Here is a 21,286-nt window from a genome sequence, read left to right on the forward strand (position 1 = left end):
CAGAATTGTACAGATGGGCCATGTTAAAAACAATGGTGCTGAAATTCTGCAGGGGTTCTGCTGGTTTCCCACCGTAACTCTGGTGGAATCCCTAGGACCCCGGCAAAAGCCCCAGTGAAATGGTGGAGACCTGGTTGCACTGGATCTCCACCATTTCTGGGAGTTTCCTCCCGTCAAATGCCGGTAGTGGCTGAGGCCAGAGGCAGAGACTTCTTCAGCTGGGATTGTGACACGAGGAATTTTGGGGCCAATGTCTTTTTATGTGATGTGCTTAGAAACCCATCATCATATTGACAAGTCTCCAATTAAAGCTCCTGAGAAATCCACACCTAGAGTTTCTGTTTGCCCAACACGGAGTGAAACATAGAAACATAGAAGGTAGGAGCAGGAGTAGGCCATTCGGCCCCTCGAGCCTGCTCCGCCATTCAATGCGATCATGGCTCTCCATTGGAACACTTGCCTAAGTCTAGAGAGCTTAGCTGCGGGTTGCCCAATTATTATATTGACCTATTTGTTTCTGGATGAATACAGTAATATCAAACTGCTAAGCAACACAAAACTACTATTCATCAGCTAGCATGTTGCTTAAGTCTTTTTGTTATAGTTACTCTTCTAGACTTTGCACCAAATACTATATTAGAAGATAAAAGTTTCCTTTATAGTCTCAAATTGCAGTCAACAGCAAATTTGGCATTCTCCCACCACCAGCTGCACGTAAAAATAGAAATGGTTTGACTCACCTTGTTCTGGTGGCAGGAGAGATGCACTTTCTCGTGAACTGCTGCTAGATTTGTTCAGCTCTGTTTCGGGCCAGCTAAAAGTGCAGGCCACTTTAGGACATATGACATCTGTGCACCAAAGATGGCAGATGAAAATGCTTGAGCTGAAACAGACCGGTAATGAAGTTGTTGTTCTTCATGCATGTGCAGAAGATAGGTCTCTGTGTTCCCAACTGACGTCTTATGGAGAGTGGCACCGAGTGGCATAGTAAGTAGTAGTGGTAGGAGCAAGGATGTCTTACTACTGTTGTACAGGGCCTTGGTGAGACCACACCTGGAGTACTGTGTGCAGTTTTGGTCTCCTTACCTAAGAAAAGATATATTTGCCATAGAGGGAGTGCAGCGAAGGTTCACCAGACTGATTCCTGGGATGGCAGGACTGTCGTATGAGGAGAGATTGGGTCGACGAGGCCTGTATTCACTAGAGTTTAGAAGAATGAGAGGGGATCTCATTGAAACATATAAAATTCTGACAGGGCTAGACAGACTGGATGCAGGGAGGATGTTTCCCCTGGTGGGGGGTCTAGAACGAGGGCTCACAGTCTCAGGATACGGGGTAGGACATTTAGGACTGAGATGAGGAGAAATGTCTTCACTCAGAGGGTGGTGAACCTGTGGAATTCTCTACCACAGAGGGCTGTGGAGGCCAAGTCACTGAATATATTTAAGAAGGAGATAGATAGATTTCTAGACGCAAAAGCCATCAAAGGGTATGGGGAGAGAGCGGGAATATGGTATTGAGATAGAGGATCAGCCATGATCATATTGAATGGCGGAGCAGGCTCGAAGGGCCGAATGCTCCTATTTTTCTATGTTTTTATGTTTCTATGATATAATGCCACGCTCTGAAATCAAGAGTTGAAAGGAAGGCCAAGGACTTTATTTTCTTCTGTTGCCTAATTTTGCTAAAAAGTAGATGCATAAAATAGAGAACACCATGAGCCCCAATATGTTTAGGTGTTTTAATTGATAAGGAAATGTCGCACTCGGGCAGTGTAGTTCCTCCATAGATTGTGCTATGTAGTATCATAATGCAGGTTAGTGTCCTTGGTTCCCCACATAGCAAGCTCCTAATCTTGGCTGTGCCATTGGGGGCAGAGCTGCTTTTCGACAGGATAGTAGAGAAAATGAGATTCCATACACTGTAGCAGCTGGCTTAAGAGCAGCACTGGCAAAGGCTTCTGAATAGATCCCATCCCAGTCTTTTTGGCTAAATAATGGTGAGCAGTGACATGAATCTTATGAAGTAATACAGGGCAGCCTGCTGGTGGCGCTGTCCAGGGAGAGTATAAATACTCAGGCATGGGCCCAGCTTGCTCAGGACATTCTTTAACAGGAACTAGTGAAGGACACAACTAGACCTCCATGTTGAAAAACAGTTGATTAAAGCCTTGTTTAATACTCAGACTAAGTGCCTCGTAGTTTTCTTACGTCAAGCAGTGCAGGAATTTGTTAGTTAGTGGAGAAAATAAAATGGCTTTAGAATAAGAGGGCAGGAATGCAGTACGGTGCAAATTCTTGTCGATTTCCCTCGATTGGTTCCGGTGCATTCAGCAGATCTTGACTGACTCCGGGCCTCTTTGGGATCCTGAATTAAATCTGCAATTTCCATTGAATTAAGCATGGTCATTTATAAAAAAAAAACCAAAAAAAAAACCCTTTCACCAGGATAAAGCTGTCCTTCAGGGATAGTATTTATTTTTAGTTTTGCTTTATTATTTTCAACACTTTTTTTATAATCAGTATTAGTTGTGCAGCATTCTTGAACAAATTACAGCTATGTAGTTTAGTCTACCATTTGCCCCCATGAACTCCAGTTTTATTCTACGAGTGTGCAGACAAATGCACTGCTCCAGGAATGCATTGTAGAGTTTATCAAACACAGGTACAAATCTCGCTCATTGGTGGCCGCAATCAGTGTGCTGTCCAGAGTGGAACTAAGCCACATGGACGAGGAATGTCCCAGACTGTACTGAGTTACCTGATCTCAGCCTAGGCTGGGGTTGGGATATTACAATTGGCCTCAGTGCCCCTGGCCTAAAGAGGGGAAAAATCAGCCAGGGTTCCCATCCTGCTCACACTTCAGTAACCCCTGCTGGAAAGTGTGCATGTATTGACACAACGCAAGGACAGAATCAATCGTTGCTATGATGCCACACCTCCATGGTCAAATTTATCTAGATTTTCAAAAGACCTTCGATAAGGCACCCCATAACAGACTGATGAACAAGGTCAGAGAATGCGGAGTCAGGGGACAAGTAGCTGAATGGCTTCAGGACAGAAAGCAGAGAGTAGGAGTAAAGGGTAGTTATTCAGAGTGGCAGAAGGTGGATAGTGGTGTTCCACAAGGATCAGTGCTGGGACCACTGCTGTTCACAATTTACATTAATGATTTAGACTTAGGAATCAAAAACACAATTTCTAAATTTGCGGACGACACCAAATTGGGGGGGATAGTCAATACTGAGGAGGACTGCAACAAGTTACAGGAGGGCATTAATAAACTTGCAGAATTGGCAAATGAAGTTCAACACAGATAAATGTGAGGTATTACATGTTGGTAGGAAGAATAGGGAGGTCACTTATCACTTGGAGGGTGAGTGTCTCAGTGAGGTAGAGGAACAAAGGGATCTCGGAGAACAAATATACAAATCACTAAAAGTTGCGACACAGGTTAACAAGGCCATTAAAAAAGCAAACCAAGCACTAGGGTTTATTTCTAGAGGGATAGAATTGAACAGTAGGGAGGTTATGCTAAACCTGTATCGAACCTTGGTTAGACCACACTTGAAGTACTGTGTACAGTTCTGGTTGCCATATTATAAAAAGGATATAGAGGCACTGGAGAGGGTGCAGAGAAGATTTACAAGGATGATACCAGAAATGCGAGGGTATACCTATCAGGAAAGGATGAACAGGCTGGGTCTCTTTTCTCTTGAATAAAGAAGGCTGAGGGGTGACCTAATAGAGGTCTTTAAAATTATGAAAGGTTTTGATAGAGTGGATACAGAGAGAATGTTTCCACTTGTGGGGAAGAGCATAACTAGAGGCCATCAATATAAGATAGTCACCAAGAAATCCAATAGGGAATTCAGGAGAAACTTCTTTACCCAGAGAGTGGTGAGAATGTGGAACTCGCTACCACAAGGAGTGGTTGAAGCCAATAGTATGGATACATTTAAGGGGAGGCTAGACAAGCATATGAAGGCGAAGGGAATAGAGGGTTACGCTGCTAGATTTAGATGAGGAAAGACGGGAGGAGGCTCGAGTGGAGCATAAACCCCGGCATGGCCTGTTTCTGTGCCGTATATCCTATATGTAAATATCCTGCTGACCCTCACATCCAGACTCGCACATAAAGAATGAGTTAGATATCATTGAGTGGCAGGGAAACTGTATCTCAGCATGAATCAATACCTGCAAGAGAGAATTGGGGTGAAAATTGGAGCAGAAGAAATAAAATATGGTTATACAAATACATCTTTCCTCCAGCACACCCTATCTCGAGCCGTAACCAGCAGACTGTTCCTTGAAAATGATGGTTAGCACTGAATGATTGTTCATACAGTGGTTACCTAGATAGTGATATCTTATTCAACAACATATGTTCACGTTAAATCAGTATAACTCCCCCTAAGTACTCAGACATTTACATAGTGAGTACTTAAGCTATTACAGTCCAGGCTCAATTCCTTGGTCTGCGCTGGGTTAGCTGACCTAGCCAGTGTGGCAGCTACAGTGGCCTGGGGTTAAAGAATAGAAACCGAGCCTACATCTGATGGCGGCTCCAGCAATTCCTGCTGGAAATGCACATGTGTGGACATCAGGTGAGGACCGGACATTGAGCTCACCTGTGATGCCCTCCATGGTAAAATAACAACTTTGTGTCATTAACAATGGTGACTATTTTATTGAAAATTCTGATTTGTGATTTCAGAACTTGAAGAGTCTCAAAGGAAGTGCCCGCCCTGCTGGTATAAGTTTGCTAATACGTTTCTGATCTGGGAATGCAACCCTCACTGGTTGAAGCTTAAAGAGTATTTGCACCTGTTTGTGTTTGATCCATTTGTGGACCTAACCATTACCATTTGTATTGCACTCAACACCCTCTTCATGGCAATGGAGCACTACCCAATGACAAAGAACTTTGAAGATGTTTTGGCTGTGGGAAACCTGGTAAGGCTCATGGTTTATTTTTTCTGTTTTTAATAACAGTAATGCAGTATTGTCTCTAATTATATACACAGTTACATAGAATGGGCAGCACAGAAACAGGCCATTCGGCCCAACTGGTCTATGCTGGTGTTTATGCTCCACACGAGCCTCCTCCCACCCCTCTTCAACTCACCCCATCAGCATCACCTTCTCTTCCTTTCTCCTCCATGTACTTATCTAGCTTCCCCTTAAATGCATCTATGCTGTTCACCTCAACCACTCCCTGTGGTAGCGAGTTCCACATTCTCACCACTCTGGATAATGAAGTTTCTCCTGAATTCCTTATTGGATTTATTAGTGACCATCTTATATTGATGGCCCCTAGTTTTGGAATCCCCCACAAGTGGAAACATCTTCCCTACGTCTACCCTATTGAACCCTTTCATAATTTTAAATACCTCTATCGGGTCACCCCTCGGCCTTCTCTTTTTCTAGAGAAGAAGAGTCCCACTCTGTTCAACCTTTTCTGATAGTTGTAACCTATGAGCTTTAGTTTCTCTGCAAAACTGTGAAAGAAGAAACTCGTTTTCATAGGCTTTAGCAGGATAGAGCAGGGCAAAATCATTTTTTTTCTGTCAACTTTCTAGTGAGTTTTAATTCAAGGTTAAAATAAAATATGCAGCCTCTCTTGCTTTGTCTCTCTTGGGTCTATACCTCATGTTTCAGTCTCCAGCCTGTGTCCATTGTTTTACTCGCTGTCGCTCTCTGATTTGTACATTGTATTCTGATTTCTCTGTCACTTCTCGTACCTTGTGCTTGAGCCTCTCTATCTCTGGGGGCTTTGTCTGTGGGGGGGGGCGGGCGGCAAACACATGGGAACTCAGGATGGGGTATGGGAGCAGCGAGAGGCTGCAGGAGAGAGTGGCAGTGTTGAGCCGGGGGTGGGGGGTAGGGGGTTGTAGCTGGAGCGAAAGGGAGTGGGGGGGGGGACGCGACGGAAGACTTGGGGCAGAGGGTAGCAATGTCGTGAGTGGATCCAAGAGAGCAGCATGTTGGGGGTGGAGGAGGAAAGACGTGGGAGCAGAGAGGGGTCTTAGGAAGGCAAATGCTCAGGCTGGGTGGGGTGAGCAGAGCTGAAAGAGTGAAACCTATGTTCAGTTTACTCTCCATCCCTTTTAGGAGATTTTTTTTTAAAGAAAGGACTTCCCACGATTTTAATAAGAATTGTGTGAAGGCCCTTGAGGGAATCCCTACCCCCACCATGCAAAAGATGGAAGGGGTACTGGATGTGGGAGCACTGGGAGGGTGGTCTTGGAGTGTGCTGGCAGTGAAATGATGGTAGCATTGGTGATGGGGGTTGCTGGATTTCATTGTACTGGGAGGGGGTGTTTGCAGGATGCTGCTGACAAAAGCAAAGTGATGGAGGGAGGTTTCTTGGAGTGAATCAGCTGTTCAGGGGAAAGATGTGTGCGCTCCGTGTGGAAGTGGCAAAAGGTGGCATGAGGCAGCAGGCATGGGGGAAAGGTAAGGGTGCTCAGGCTGGGGTCCAGTTGCAGCGGTGGTATCAAGGGTGAAGGAGGGATTTCTTCCGTATTTCCATGGGAAAAGCTGTATTATTTATAATGAACACTGCTGAATATTCATACCACAGGTTTCTCCAGGCCAATCCTCGGGAAAGCCTGTAAACAAGTTTCCCCCCCACCCCCGCCCACCACCACCACCGTCACTGCTGGAACCAAACCCCGAGGCTGCCATCCATGATCTCAAGAGATTTGATCCCAACCATTGCCAAGAACAGGCTTAAAGCATCTTCAGCATGTTTTTCAGAACCTGGCTTTTGGGACTGCGGATAGGGTCATGGTCTAGTCACAGCAGGAGTGGGAATGGCAGGTCGCATCAGGTTGTGGATCCAGTGAGCAATGGGAAGAGGTGGCAGCAGGAAGCATTGGGCCCTAGGCTGAAGTTTAGCTGCTTTAAGACAGGTGGTGCCGTGAACAACAGTGCACCTATTTTCGAGACCAAACATCGAGGACTTAATTACAGGCAAATAAAATGAGCAGGTAAGTTTAGTTATGACTGCGATGGAAGTAGGCAATTCAACAGTGACTGCACTTCAAAAGTACTTAATTGGCTGTGAAGCACTTTGGGACGTCCTGAGGTCATGAAAGGCGCTATAGAAATGCAAGTCTTTTTTATGACAGTAAAATATTACAGAAACTAGGTGTGACACTTTGTGGAAGTGCACGCGCATGGAGAAAATTTGGTGAGGGGTTGTAAATTGTTGCAACGCACTGCTGTGATCAGGAGAAAGGTAACATTAAGGTGTGGATGTGTGACTAAATATTGAGGTTATTGCTAACAATGGAAAGCAGCATTACCTTGTGTATAAAATGATTGGAGCGTTCTGTCACATGTGAAAGGCATCCTGCTTGGAGACAGATGTATTTTTCCTGTTCTCTGGCCCTCCCATTGTTTGTCAATGGCGACTCATGCAGGGATGTGTTATAAATACAATATGTTATATAATGCTGTCATGACATGGCTTTTGCTGGTGCAGTACTGCCAGCATTTGAGCAGCGATACAAACAGCGAGGTGCAGTTCCACAGCCCACTCATTTAGCACAAGCATACACATTTACGCTCAATTGGACACCTAGAGTACCGTGTACTGTTGTGGCTATATTTGAGTTTGACACTTTTGGTATTCTGGTATTTAAGTTTATACTGTGACATTTTTTCATGACTTTCCGTGAATCAAAGTAGGTATGAGTCATTGGTAACTTAAAGAAACTTGCTCATACAAAAGGAACACTCAAAGATAACTTCACACAAGCCAAATATTAGTGCCCTACTGTGAGTTTCTGCAAAATGCACATGCAAGAAGATCAAACCTGTGACAGAATCATAGGCTGGCACTCCTAATTCCCCACAGGGTCAGTTCCGTATCTGAGTTGTGGTCAGTCTATAAGACCAAATGGTTCGTGCAACAGCTGATCCTACAGTCAAAAACAGGCTCTGTTCCACTCCGCTCACCGACACTTGAATTCAGACTCTAATTTTATACAGTGCTGGTGAGCTTGGGTCTTGCAGACAATAAGACCAGCTGTTACAGCAACTAGCTGGAAACGTCCTTTTATGTTGAGCACCCAGAAAGACAGACACCCAACAGGTTAAAATAAACTGCTGATTCAAATCCAAGTGCTGGTGAGGGTAGAAACTGACTGGGACTGATCCACAGCTTGGAAAATAAAGTATGCCCTGTAATTGTTGGCAATTGTTGCCTTGTCAAATCACTTGCCATATGAATCATAAATGCTATTTTTTTTACACTGTCTTTTTCAGGTCTTCACTGCGATCTTCACAGCTGAAATGTTGATGAAGCTGATAGCGATGGACCCTTACTACTATTTTCAGGAAGGATGGAACATTTTTGATGGCTTTATAGTGTCCCTCAGTTTAATGGAACTAGGTCTGGCAAATGTTGAAGGACTGTCTGTGCTCAGGTCTTTCAGATTGGTAAATATCAAGTCTTGGGTTATATACCTTCACCCTATTTACAGTCACCTGCAATCTCCACAGGGGTTCCCTACTGGGAGAACCCTGCAAAGTCCTCCCCAATGTTCAGAGTATCTGTTGACACCACTGTCAGTCAATGAGTTAGAGGTGGGGTGCGACTTATGGCAGGACTCACAGCAAACAGAGTCTGTTTAAACGGCGCACAACAGCAAACCGTCTACAGAGTCTATTTAAACAGAGTCTCTACAAACTACAGCAAACAGAACTCATGACCGAAACTACAGCAAAGTTTCCCGATAAGAGCAATGATTTCTCCAGCAAAATGCAGTGAGTGGAATATAGTTACATAATACAAATTGATTATTTCTCCAGCAAGATGCAGTGACTGGATGATAGTTACATACAAATTATGTGCGTAAAATCAATCGCAGGTTTAGGGAGGCAAGTCAGAGGCATAGCACAATTAGACCATCACTGAAAGTATAGCTTTAAACTTCTGACATGACAAATAAATTGGCACAGCACACGTGCGTGAATAATTACTAACTGGTGAAATATCCAAATCTGCATGTTGCTTTATTAAAAGGATAGGCGTAGCTGAATCTGATTTGAATGGCTCCAAATTAAGAATTTTCCAAGCATCCAAATTGTTAGCAATTTCAATTTGTAAAATGTTTTGGCTCTGATTGCTGTTAACAATGCTACATAGAAATGAGAAATTATGAAAACTGCATATTATAATATAATCCAGAAATTGCAATATGCTAATATATAGTCAACATTTCAACAATAAACAATTTTTGTAAGAAAGACATTTAAGGGTAGATTTTCCACGTTCTTGGCCAATGGTGAGGTATACTGAGCTCACTGTGAGCGCAGATCGGAAAATTGCTTGCAATGCACCAGCAGCAGGCCTTGAGAATCACCATGTGTGAAGATTGATAAAATCTACTCTCTAATGTACATATATGATGAGCAGGGTAGGTTAAGCAATGCCTCGATTTTCAAATTCTCATCCTTGTTTTCAAATCACTCCATGGCCTCGCCCCCTCTCTATCTCACCTCCTCCAGTCCCACAACCCTCCGAGGTATCTGTGTTCCTCCAATTCTGGCCTCTTGAGCATCCCCGATTTTAATCGCTCCACCATTGGTGGCTGTGCTTTAAACCTCTCTTCCTCCTTTAAGATGCTCTTTAAGACCTACCTCTCTAACCATCTATCCTAATATCTCCTTATGTGGCTCGGTGTCAAATTTTGTTTGATAACGCTCCTGTGATAGTCTTGGGACGTTTTACTATGTTAAAGGCACTATATAAATGTAAGTTGATTTAAAAACATTTATTTCTAGAATGTTACTGGTCTTTACCTTACTCCTCTTACTTTAATTCTTACTCATCTAACTCTGGCATGGAAATAGCTAGTACGTAGTTAGGTAGGCACATGGTTCCTGCAAAATTAGTTAACCTGACATGCTAAGGGTGGAAGATGCTTGTTTATAATGTCCTGTGCAGTAGATTAGATACAAATGTGACGGAATCCAATATGAATTGGTTCTGCACAGATATGGGGTGAGTTTATGTTCGATTCCTACTCCCCTCAGTTCTCGAGCTGAGCAGCACCAACAACTTATATTTCTATCGCGCTGCTCAAAGTGCTTTATATTGAGGATGAAACAGTAGCCATTGATCAGGAAGAAAATATGAGGTCATGGATAGAATTAGGAAGAGGGCATAAGGCACAGTCAGATACAATTGTTTTGAGGACGCAAGGATGGTGGTGGGAAGGTGAAGTAGACAGGAGCATAGGCCGCGATTTTACCGTGGCGGGCGATGTCAGTGGCGGGTCCCAACCCCGCTGCTGTCTCCATCCCGGCCTCTGAAATGAATTTCCCCTGATTGGCCTTGTTAAGCCTGCCCAGCGCGTTTCCCGGCCAATTAGAGGAAACGGGTCTGGTGACATGATTTGATGACATGTCATCAGCTGGTTTCCTTAAAGGGACCATGGCCAAATTTACTTTGACATTTGTGCGGTCAGTGTTCTACAGCATTGAGGTGCTGCAAACACTGACAATCACTGCACAGCGGCACAGGGCTGCACCCAGGCTCTCCCATGACTCCCTCCATATGCTTATGAAGAGAGTCACAGCACGCAGGGAGGTCCTCTTCCCTTCCCATGGGCGGAAGAGACCTCCCCAGGACATCAACATAGTCTGGTTGTACATTGCAGAGGAGGGCACAAGCCGGGATGAAGTCAGGAGGACCTGGGTGCAGTGCCGCAAACGTTTTAATGATCTCAGTAGATCACAAAATGCTAGTACAAAGCCACACTCAAACTCATCCTGAAGTGCCTCTCATCACATCCCCATCACTCTGCCTTCCCTACCCTACTCCTGCACATCCTTACTCACACCAACTTACCTTGCACCTCCACCCATCCCTCTCTATCTACATTATCACATCCCCATCTCACTAGCCACCCCTCACACTCACCCTCATCCTAGTGCAATCAAACCAACTAACAACACACAAGGGTAGGCACTTGGGTGATTTATCCAATGTTCATGTAAAGTTTCTGTTAATGTGGTGGCAAACATTGAAACCTTTATTTTCAACACTTAACGTTCTTGGACAGATTTGTGTGCACCTTTGGAAGTGGTTTAGTGATTTGCAATGAATGTTGAGACATAACGGTACCCCCCGCAATGGTGATGAGTGTGAAAGGAATGGCTTGGGTGTTGTAGGGATGTTTTATGATGTTGGTGTGGGGTGGTGCCAACCTGGTGCATCATGTGGCAGCCAGGGTGTGCAGCATCAAGTGAAGTAAATCTGGCCATGCTGAGGCCCCGGGCAACAATGTGGTCGGGTGCCGATGTCCCCTGTCCTGCGCAGCATCAGGTGATTGTGGAGAAGGTTGGTGGTGTTGGTGTGCCTGGTGATGTTGATGTTGTTGGGGCTGATCATGGTGGGATTCTGAGGACCAAGGTGAGAGAGTTTCAAGGGCACCCATGCTGATGGAATAGATGGCAGGTGAAGTAGAGATGACCGAAGCGATCTGTCAATGGTGGGAGAGGTAATGAGGTCAGACTGGATGGAGACTTGTGTAAAGACTTGCAACATCCTGAATCTGTAGTGGAAATGCAGTTTAGCAAAGCTAGTGGTTAAGGGAACATTTCTCAATCAGCTGGGAGCTTTGACTTGACATTTGAAGCTGTCAACTCATCAGCTGATTCAATGGCCACTGACCTCCCGCCTCAGCTGCACAGACAAGGTCCAGGCACAGCAGGAAACTGGTGGGCGACCTGTCAAATCCAAAAAGCTGGGGGAAAACATTGATAAGTGGCTGTAAAGAAGCCACTAATGATTTTAATTGCCTCCCCCGCTGCTGCGTGTCAGGTCTGCTCAGCACTGACATACCCGACATTTGGTAAAGGCGCATGGCGGTGGGTTCACAGCAGGGTCCCGACCCACTGGGGGGAAAAAATACTTTCCCACCCGACCCGCCATCAATTGCACCCTCTGATCTCCCCCCTCCCGCACCCCCCCCCCACCCCCTGCAAAATCCAGCCCCTAGTTTCCCGAATAAACGACTACCAATGGTGGAGCAGAGGACCAAGATAAAGCCCAGTGTTGAGAGGTGTAAAAGGTGTGCACAGAAGGATCAAGCACTGCCAAAAGGAGGCTGAAGTGTTGGCTGGCAGGTGGAAGGGAAAATGAAAGAAGGGATCATGCCTACGCTCCATGGCCTCACTGTTCCCTATCTCTGTGACCTCCTACAAACCTTTATGAACTCTGCGTTCCTCCAATTCTGGATTCTTGTCCATACTCCACTCCCTTCGCCCCACCATTGGCGGTCATGCCAACAGCCGTCTAGGTCCTAATCGCTAGCATTCCCTCCCTAAACCTTGCCACCTCTCTCTTTGGTAAAAACCCATCCTTAAAACCTACTTCTTTAACCAAGCTTTTAGTCATCCCTCTTAATGTTTCCTCCTTTGGCTCAGTGTCAGTTTTTGCCCGATAACGCTCTTCTGAAGCATCATGGGAATTTTTTCTCTCTTAATTATGCTATATGAATGCAAATTGTTGTTGTAGTAGTCACTGGTAACTCGTGATGGCTGGCTACATGAAGTATTGGTGGCAGTCTGGCAGTAGACCACGCTCTCTCTTGGTGGGTCAAAAATGACAGAATGAAAATAATTAGAAATGAAAGTATAAAAAATCATAACTATACCAAGATGGCAACTTGTAGTTTTGATACCACATCTCAACATCAGAACTATCGAGTAATAGCCATGAGCACTGTCTCAACTGGGATTATTTCTCAATAGTCCAGATGTGAAATTCTCTCAATCACAGTGTGCAGCAGTCATCAAACTCTGCACTTGTCTCTGGGGAAACCTCAGGAGGTTTGCTCTGCTATTAATCTGACATCTGCAACACTTGCACTGCAGCAAAGATTACTTTGCAAATCTCATTAAATATGTGGGAGCATAGTCTCTTTGGGGTCAAGGCAACTCCAAGATAACATGCTTGGTGATGGAAGATCGGAACCAAGTCTGTAGCAAGCTCGGTAATCTGATATCAGAAACATGACCAGCTTACCTGATTCATGAATGGAACCTGGAGGAGTAAACCTGTCGTTTACCTCATTTGCTGTGTTTGCCTACAAAATAACAGTGACTACAAAAGTAATCCATTGGTTGTAAAGTGCTTTGGAACGTCTTGAGGACATGAAAGCCACTATATGAATGCAGATTCTTCCTTGCTTAAGATTATCTCTGTCCTCTCTGATGATTCAATTGAAATCACTACCTGTTTGGTTGATCAACCTTTTCTATTTGTTTTACAGTTGAGAGTGTTCAAATTGGCAAAGTCCTGGCCAACACTCAACATGTTGATAAAAATCATCGGCAACTCTGTCGGTGCCTTGGGAAACCTGACATTGGTGTTGGCGATCATCGTCTTCATCTTTGCCGTGGTGGGCATGCAGCTCTTTGGTAAAAGCTACAAGGACTGCGTCTGTAAGATCAATCAGGATTGCATTCTGCCCCGTTGGCACATGAATGACTTCTTCCACTCTTTCTTGATCGTGTTTCGCGTGCTGTGCGGTGAATGGATTGAGACAATGTGGGACTGTATGGAAGTGGCAGGCCAGACCATGTGTCTCACTGTGTTCATGATGGTCATGGTTATTGGCAATCTTGTGGTAAGTAGCAAACTTTTACACGAATACTTGCCGAAAAAAAAGGCCTCTAATGTTTTATGTGGGGGCCCGAAAGTGTCAGATATTCCAAGCAATTGCTTTTGTGCAGATTATAAAGCTTTGTCACAAATACTCAAAGCTGCATAAAATGTAAATGGTGTTTTTAAGTTGAGATAGAAGCAAAAGCCCAGAATTAAAAATGAAATGTCAATTTTAGTGGGTAACTAAGCAAAAGGTTTAATTTCCTCGGTGTCCTATTTTGTAGTGCACCCATTATTTCCTGCATAAATCCCTGTCTACATAATTATTATGCTGAAGTTAATCTGTTTAAAATAGACATTTTAGCATCTGTTAAAGTAGCGCAGACACAAATTTATGAGAATGCATTGAGATGTACTAAAAATAGAACACGGAATGAAACCCATAGGAGTTTGAGTTTGTAATTGTTTTTTGCTGAGGTACTTTGCCTAAATTTTGACTGATTATGTGAATGTCTCATTCTTTGACTGGAAGCAGTACCACCAACATTTGATACCTCCTGAGTGCAATGATCCATTGAGGAGCTGCTGGTGATTGTAAGGGATACTTTCCACTTTGGCACTACTGGCGTGTGCTAGGAGCACATATAGGGAAATTGTGCACCCCAGCTTGTGATTTGCAATCCATTGGGCATGGAAAGTCATAGTCTTGGAGTACACAATTTCCCGCTATGCATTCCCAACATGTGCTGGCAGTGTCATGGTGGGAAATCTCCCTTTATACCTTTTAATGATATTAAGAACTAACCTAGCTTCAGTGTTATCAGATGCTGAGGAACAACCTTTATTGCACGGGGGATGGAGTATAAAAGTAGGGAAGTCTCGCTACAACTGTACAGGGCGTTGGTGAGACCACACCTGGAGTACTGCGTACAGTTTTGGTCTCCTTATTTAAGGAAGGATATACTTGCATAGGAGGCAGTTCCGAGAAGGTTCACGAGGTTGATTCCAAAGATGAAAGGGTTGTCTTATGAAGAAACATTGAGCAGGTTGGGCCTGTACTCATTGGAGTTTAGAAGAATGAGAGGGGATCTTACTGAAACATATAAGATTCTGAAGGGGCTTGACAGGGTAGATGCAGAGAGGATGTTTCCCCTTGAGCAGGAATCTAGAACTAGGGGGCATAGTTTCAGAATAAGAGGGCACCCATTTAAATTGGAAATGAGGAGGAATTTCTTCTCTGAGGGTCGTGAATCTTTGGAATTCTCTTCCTCAGAGAGCTGTGGAGGCTGGGTCATTGAATATATTTAAAGTGGAGATAGACAGATTTTTGAATGATAATGGAGTGAAGGGTTATGGGGAGCGGGCAGGGAAGTGGAGTTGAGGCCAAGATCAGATCAGCCATGATCTCATTGAATGGCGGAGCAGGCTCGAGGGGCCAAATGATCTACTCCTGCTCCTACGTCTTATGTTCTTATAACCAGTTTTACATTGTTGGTCTCGATGCAACTGAGGTCTCAATTGCCTTGAAACTGGACTCTTTGAATATTAATGTGACAACACTTAACGAGTTCATAAGAAATTCCTTTGAATGCTACTTTAACAAAGGTTTGCTTTCATTGGGTTAATTAAGGCAACTTTATGTGGTTTAAAGACAGTCTGAGAATGCTTCAACAAAGATGTGCCGTGTGCACCAAACAATCAGAATTTATCTCCAAAAATTGGCAAAATTTGCTTGCTACAAAGTTTGGAAATCCTGCTGTCATCCTGTCTTTTTCATATTATTGATGAATGTTTGTTACAATATAGGTGCTGAACTTGTTCTTGGCCTTGCTGCTGAGTTCTTTCAGTGCTGATAATCTTGCGGCGACTGACGATGATGGAGAGATCAACAACCTTCAATTGTCTGTGATGAGGGTCAAAAGAGGAATCGCCTTCATGAAGGCATATGGGCACGAGTTTGTTCAAAAACATTTCAAGAGCAAAGACGCAGATGAAGCCAAACCATTGGATGAGCTCATAGACAAAAAGGTGAACTACATAGGGAACCATACTGGTGCTGACATTAACCGAGAAATGGACTACCAAAAGAATGGCAATGGCACCACTAGTGGCATTGGGAGCAGCGTGGAAAAATACATAATTGACGATGACCACAATTCCTTTATACACAACCCTAATCTTACTGTCAGAGTTCCAATAGCTGTTGGGGAGTCAGATTTTGAAAACCTAAACACTGAAGACTTCAGCAGTGAATCCGAAGTTGGTGGAAGCAAAGAGGTAAGAAGACATTTTTGTGATTCTTGTCCATGGTCGTTGTTTCTTTGCTGTCGAACCTAAACCATCCAACGTTAATGAATTCAGCCAAGTACACCAGAAGATGAACTTCAGCCCGACAAAATGCCTTTAGGCTAACCAATCCCACTCCATTCACACTCCGCGTATGATCACTCTATCGTGGGTTTTCCCTTTCCCCTCCCCAACCACCTTCTGTTGAAAAGTCTACGTTGAGCATTCAAGCACTTGACCGGATAGTCTGAAATTCCCCTCTCTGAGATTGTAGCAGAAGTTTTAACCCAATTCATCAGAAACAGGTCAACTCCGCTGCTAAAATAGCGGAGAAAGGAATTTCAGATGAATGCACTAAGTGTTCTTATACGACTATTTCACAGTGGTATTTCAGTGCTGAAGTTTTTTCCCCAACTAGAAACAAAATAATAGCACCTAGAGCATAAGAATTTAAATAGAGAAGTGGTCCAAATAGAATCCTTATGGATTGAGGACAAAATTTGTAGATGATTTGCGAGGCATTTACTAACAATAGAGTCATAATTGTAGGAGTTCTAATTAACCAAAAATAATCTGTGGATAGAAAGGGGTGGGTTTTTCTTTTTTTCAGTGCATGTAGGACCATTTTCACAGTCAAAGAAGAATATTAATGGTTAATGGGGAGCGAGGAACAGCGTGGGCTTAGACAAGGTGGCTCTTGAAGAGAAAGCACCGGTACAGACTTGATGGGTTGAACAGCCTGTTTCGGTGCTGTAATATTTTATGATTCTGTTAACCTTCTCAACACACATTGATCCAGCTCCCATTTAAAAGTGCCAGTTGCATTTATCCATGCGTTAAGAATTAAATGTCTTGGAATAAATTGGGACCTTCTGGTTTCAGGCAGACAGGGGCAGGGCTGAAGTTTCAGGCCCGGGATATGTTAACTCCTGGGACTCATTTAAATTCTGCTGCTCCAATTCCCACTCGGAACGGGTGGGAAGAGGGCACAGAAATGGCGGACATGTTGACTAATTACTTTTACGTCAGTATTTACAGTAGAGGAAGTGGATAATCTGCCGGAAATCCCAAGGACGCTAATATTGCATCAGGGACAGGGACTAAGCAAAATAATGGTACTAAAGAGTGACAAATCCGCAGGACCAGCTGGTTTCCTTCCCAGGGTTTTAAAGGAAATAGGTGAGCACATTGCAGATGCCCTAACTACAGGAAACTTTGTGATATCCGGCACCGACGGGACCGAGCTGTTGCCGATCTATCAAAACTGCCGGACATACAAAGTTAATATTGAAGCATATGGAGATTTTCATCTCCGTATCTGACAACAGCTTCAGAGAGACTTTCCAAAGCCTGACTGTTGGGGGGAAAAAAAGCCACGAGAAGAAAAACAACCTAACAGAACGGCTCCTGATTTCTGCCGGTAGATCGAGGTTTCCGGACATACAACCTCCGGATAAACCAAAGTCTCCTGTATAATTTTCCAAAGTTCTCTTGATTCAGGAGCCGTTCCTTTAGATTGGAAGACTGCGCATGTCACTCCATTATTTAAGAATGGTGAGAGGGAAACAAGGGAACTATAGACCAGTTAGCCTAACATCTGTTGTCAGGAAATTACTAGAGTCTATAATTAAGGATAGGGTGACTGAACACCTTGACATTTTTCAGCTGATCAGAGAGCTAGCATGGATTTGTAAAAGCTAGGTCATGCCTGACGAACCTGATTGTTTTTTTTGAAGAGGTGACTAAAGTAGTGGACAGGGGAATGTCTATGGATGTTATTTATCTGGACTTCCAGAAGGCATTTGATAAAGTCCCTCATAAGAGACTGTTAACTAAGGTTAAAGCCCATGGAACTGAAGGCAAATTATTGACCTGGTTAGGAACTTGGCTGAGCGGCAGGATAACGGGCAGGTACTCTAATTGTTAGGATGTGACAAGTGGTGACCAGCAGGGATCGGTGTTGGGGCCTCAACTATTCACCATATTTATTAATGACTTGGATGATGGGATAGAAAGACACATATCCAAATTTGCTGATGAGACAAAGATAGGTGCAGTGTAGATTAAAGCATAAAATTACAAAGAGATATTGATAGATTAAGTGAATGAGCAAAACTGTGGCAAATGGATTTCAATGTAGGCAAATGTGAGGTCATCCACTTTTGACCTAAACAGGATAGAACAGGGTATTTCCTAAATGGTGAAAGGCTAAAAACAGTGGAGGTCCAAAGAGACTTGGGGGTCCAGGTACAGATGAACAGATACAGAAAATAATCAAAAATGCTAATGGAATGTTGGCCTTTATATCTAGCGGGCTAGAATACAAGGGGGTAGAAGTTACACAAAGCCCTGGTTAGACCACACCTGGAGCACTGTGAGCAGTTCTGGGCACCAGACCTTAGGAAGGATATATTGGCCTTGGAGGGAGTGCAGCGTAGGTTTACCAGAATGATACCCGGACTCCAAGGGTTAAATTACGAGGAGAGATTACACAAACTAGGGTTGTATTCTCTGGAATTTAGAAGGTTACGGGGTGATTTGATCGAAGTTTTCAAGATATCAAGGGGAACAGATCGGGTCGATAGAGAGAAACTATTTCTACTGGTTGGGGATTCTCGGACTAGGGGGCAGAGTCTAAAAATTAGAGCCAGACCTTTCAGGAGTGAAATTAGGAAACACTTCTACACACAAAGGGTGGTAGAAGTTTGGAACTCTCTTCCGCAAACGGCAATTGATGCTCGATCAATTGTTAGTTTTAAATCTGAGATTGATAGATTTTTGTTAACCAAAAGCATTAAGGGATAGGGGCCAAAGGCGGGTAGATGGAGTTAGGTCAGAGATCAGCCGTGATCTCATTGAGTGGCGGAACAGGCTCGAGGGGCTGAATGGCCTGCTCCTGTTCCTAGGTTCCTAAGAGCAGCTGTTGGCAGGGAAAGATCAAGCGACTTGCAAATAAGTGACAGGGTGGGGTTTTTGGAGGTCTCACGGTAGGGTAGGGATAGGGCGAGTCCGGAGCAATGGAGGCTGCAACTTTAATTGTTAGGCTCAGAAGAGCACTTCTGCTCCTCCTGTCCCCATGTAAGAAAGTTTGACACTTTCCTTGGAGGTCCCTTTTGTCTGCAAATTAGCTGCAGACCAGCTTCAGCCTGGCGGGAAAGGCACAGTGGTTTCCGTGCTCAGGCCCCAGTTAAAAAGTAATTGGAGTCCCATTGATGTAATGGGACCAAATTTGCATAAACTCATGAGGCCCCCACCTTCTTTAGGCAGCTGCCTCATCTGCCTGCAGAACCCTGCAGGTTAAAATCCAAAATAATGTGAAAGGGATCTGAGCAGGTAAGTTTGCTTTAGCACTACATATTGTTATGAAGTTGCCATTCATTTGTGTGTCTCTTGCACTTGCAGAAACTGGATGACACCAGCTCGTCGGAAGGAAGTACAATAGATATAAAGCCGGAAGGAGAAGAGGGCCCACCAGTAGAGCAACCTGAAGAGTACTTGGACCCTGAAGCGTGCTTCACTGATGGTGGGGGCTGAGTACACAACTTTGTAAAATCACAATTAGCATTGCTGGAGATTAATGGGTTGGGGTAGAGTGGATTGTATGTTGTCTGTGCAAGAAATAGGCAAGACAGCCTATTCTTTATGCTTTCTCACTTTCTTAAATAGACATTGTCCTGATGATTCAACTTGTTAAAGTAGTAAGCAGCTCAGCCATCCTTTCAAGGATGTACTGGGCCAGTAGGTGGCAAATGCTGTTCAATGTGGATAAGTGTAAAATAATTAGTATGGAAACATGTGTTAAAAGTAGTTTTGTCAATGCAGTACTTCACTGTAGTTAAACATGAAAGTAGGCAATTGGTTTGCATTAAGATAGAATACAAAAGAGGCTGTATTGTTGCTGTATAAGATGTTGGTTGGACTCTATCTAGAATGCTATGTGACGTTTGCCGAATTAGAGGAAGGATATTATTACTTGCAGACTGGTTCAGAAACAAACAAGATAATCCCAGGTATCAGGAATTTAATTTTTGAGGAACAAGCAATGTAGAGCAAGAGAAATCTTTGAACGACCTAACTGAAGTTTTCAACATCAAGAAAGCAATGGACTAACTTGATTGAGGGAAATTGTTTACTTTGGGCAATGGGTTTAAATATTGGAGGATGCACATTCAAAGTTTTGAAGTTTGCAAAAAGGAAGTCAGGTGGAGCTTTTTTGCACAAAGGTTAATTGACTTGTGGATCAGGAAAGGCCATTGAAGCAAATTGCATAAAATGAGTTCAAGAGGAATGTAGATGTGTTCTTGGAGTAACAAGAAATTAGGGATCTGGTGAGGAGGCAGGTAGCTATGATTGAAATTAATCAAAAAGGGATAGGCTTGTTAGATGAAATAACATATGTCCAAAAGTGTAGATTCAGAAATTGGACTATGTACTTGAACAAAATGGTCACCACAGCTGAGCATGTGAGCCAATTAACTGCTAAATAATCCTGCCCAGTGCTCTTACAGCTATGTGTTGTTTTTATTTTCCACAGGTTGTGTGCAACAGTTTAAATGTTGTCAGGTCAGCATCGAAGAAGGCTGGGGCAAACCGTGGTGGACTTTGCGAAAGACCTGCTTTTTGATAGTGGAACATAACTGGTTTGAAACCTTCATCGTTTTTATGATTCTACTGAGCAGTGGAGCACTGGTAAGTTCTTGTGGACTAGAGCGGAATTAGCACTCCGACAACAAATACACAGGTGCACCATCAGTTAACCAAACGAAAGACAGTACTTTGTATTCTCAAGCTGAGCCACAAATATCTGTTTTCTTCGAACCATAGCTTCATGTGCTGGCTGCATTTGCAAGTATATTTCTCCTTCCTTGCTGAAGTTGCTGGCTCTTACTGTGATCCAAGCACCAGATGCCCTCCAACATCTTGTCCAAGTGGCCATTCTTCGTGAGTGCACCCAGTCAGTGACGTCAGTAGCTGTTTGACTGTGGCACCATCGCAACTGAGCCTCACCCTGCCCTCGCCGAATGTCAACATACGTTTCCAGCAGGGTCATTGGACAGTGAGCAGCAGTAGGAACCCAGGCTGATTTTTTTTTCCCCTCCCTAATCCAGGGACACTTTGACCAAGTGCAGCCCTAGCGGAGATCAACTAAATAGACACAAAAAGAAGATTTGAACCTAGGATCTTCTAATTCTGTTTGGCGCGGTATCACGTAGGCTGGTCTCTTCCCACTGGCCGTAGAGGGGGGGAGATTTTTACATCTCAATTAGTCGGTTATTAAATTATAACTAGATTTGTTCTTGCATATAAATCTAATGTTTAATTTTTTTTATTACCAATTCAATCTCTGGTATACAATTTCAAATCCTTAATT

General features: G+C 43.7%; 1 protein-coding gene across 2 annotated transcripts in view; it reads left to right on the forward strand.

The window, feature by feature from the left end:
• The window catches only part of LOC147097002 (sodium channel protein type 8 subunit alpha-like), a 243,430-nt gene that overhangs the window by 184,098 nt on the left and 38,046 nt on the right, over nt 1-21,286 (forward strand). For both annotated transcript variants that reach the window (XM_085972723.1, XM_085972724.1), the window contains 6 exons: nt 4,717-4,955; nt 8,277-8,450; nt 13,295-13,651; nt 15,436-15,906; nt 19,318-19,438; nt 20,450-20,604. In XM_085972723.1, coding sequence (XP_085828849.1) covers nt 4,717-4,955; nt 8,277-8,450; nt 13,295-13,651; nt 15,436-15,906; nt 19,318-19,438; nt 20,450-20,604 — 1,517 coding nt within the window. The remainder of the gene's footprint in view (nt 1-4,716; nt 4,956-8,276; nt 8,451-13,294; nt 13,652-15,435; nt 15,907-19,317; nt 19,439-20,449; nt 20,605-21,286) is intronic.

This window comes from Somniosus microcephalus, chromosome 33 (genome assembly GCF_052327205.1).
Source record: "Somniosus microcephalus isolate GS21.2 chromosome 33, FLI_Smic_1.0, whole genome shotgun sequence".
In the NCBI taxonomy this organism is placed as follows: Eukaryota; Metazoa; Chordata; class Chondrichthyes; order Squaliformes; family Somniosidae; genus Somniosus; species Somniosus microcephalus.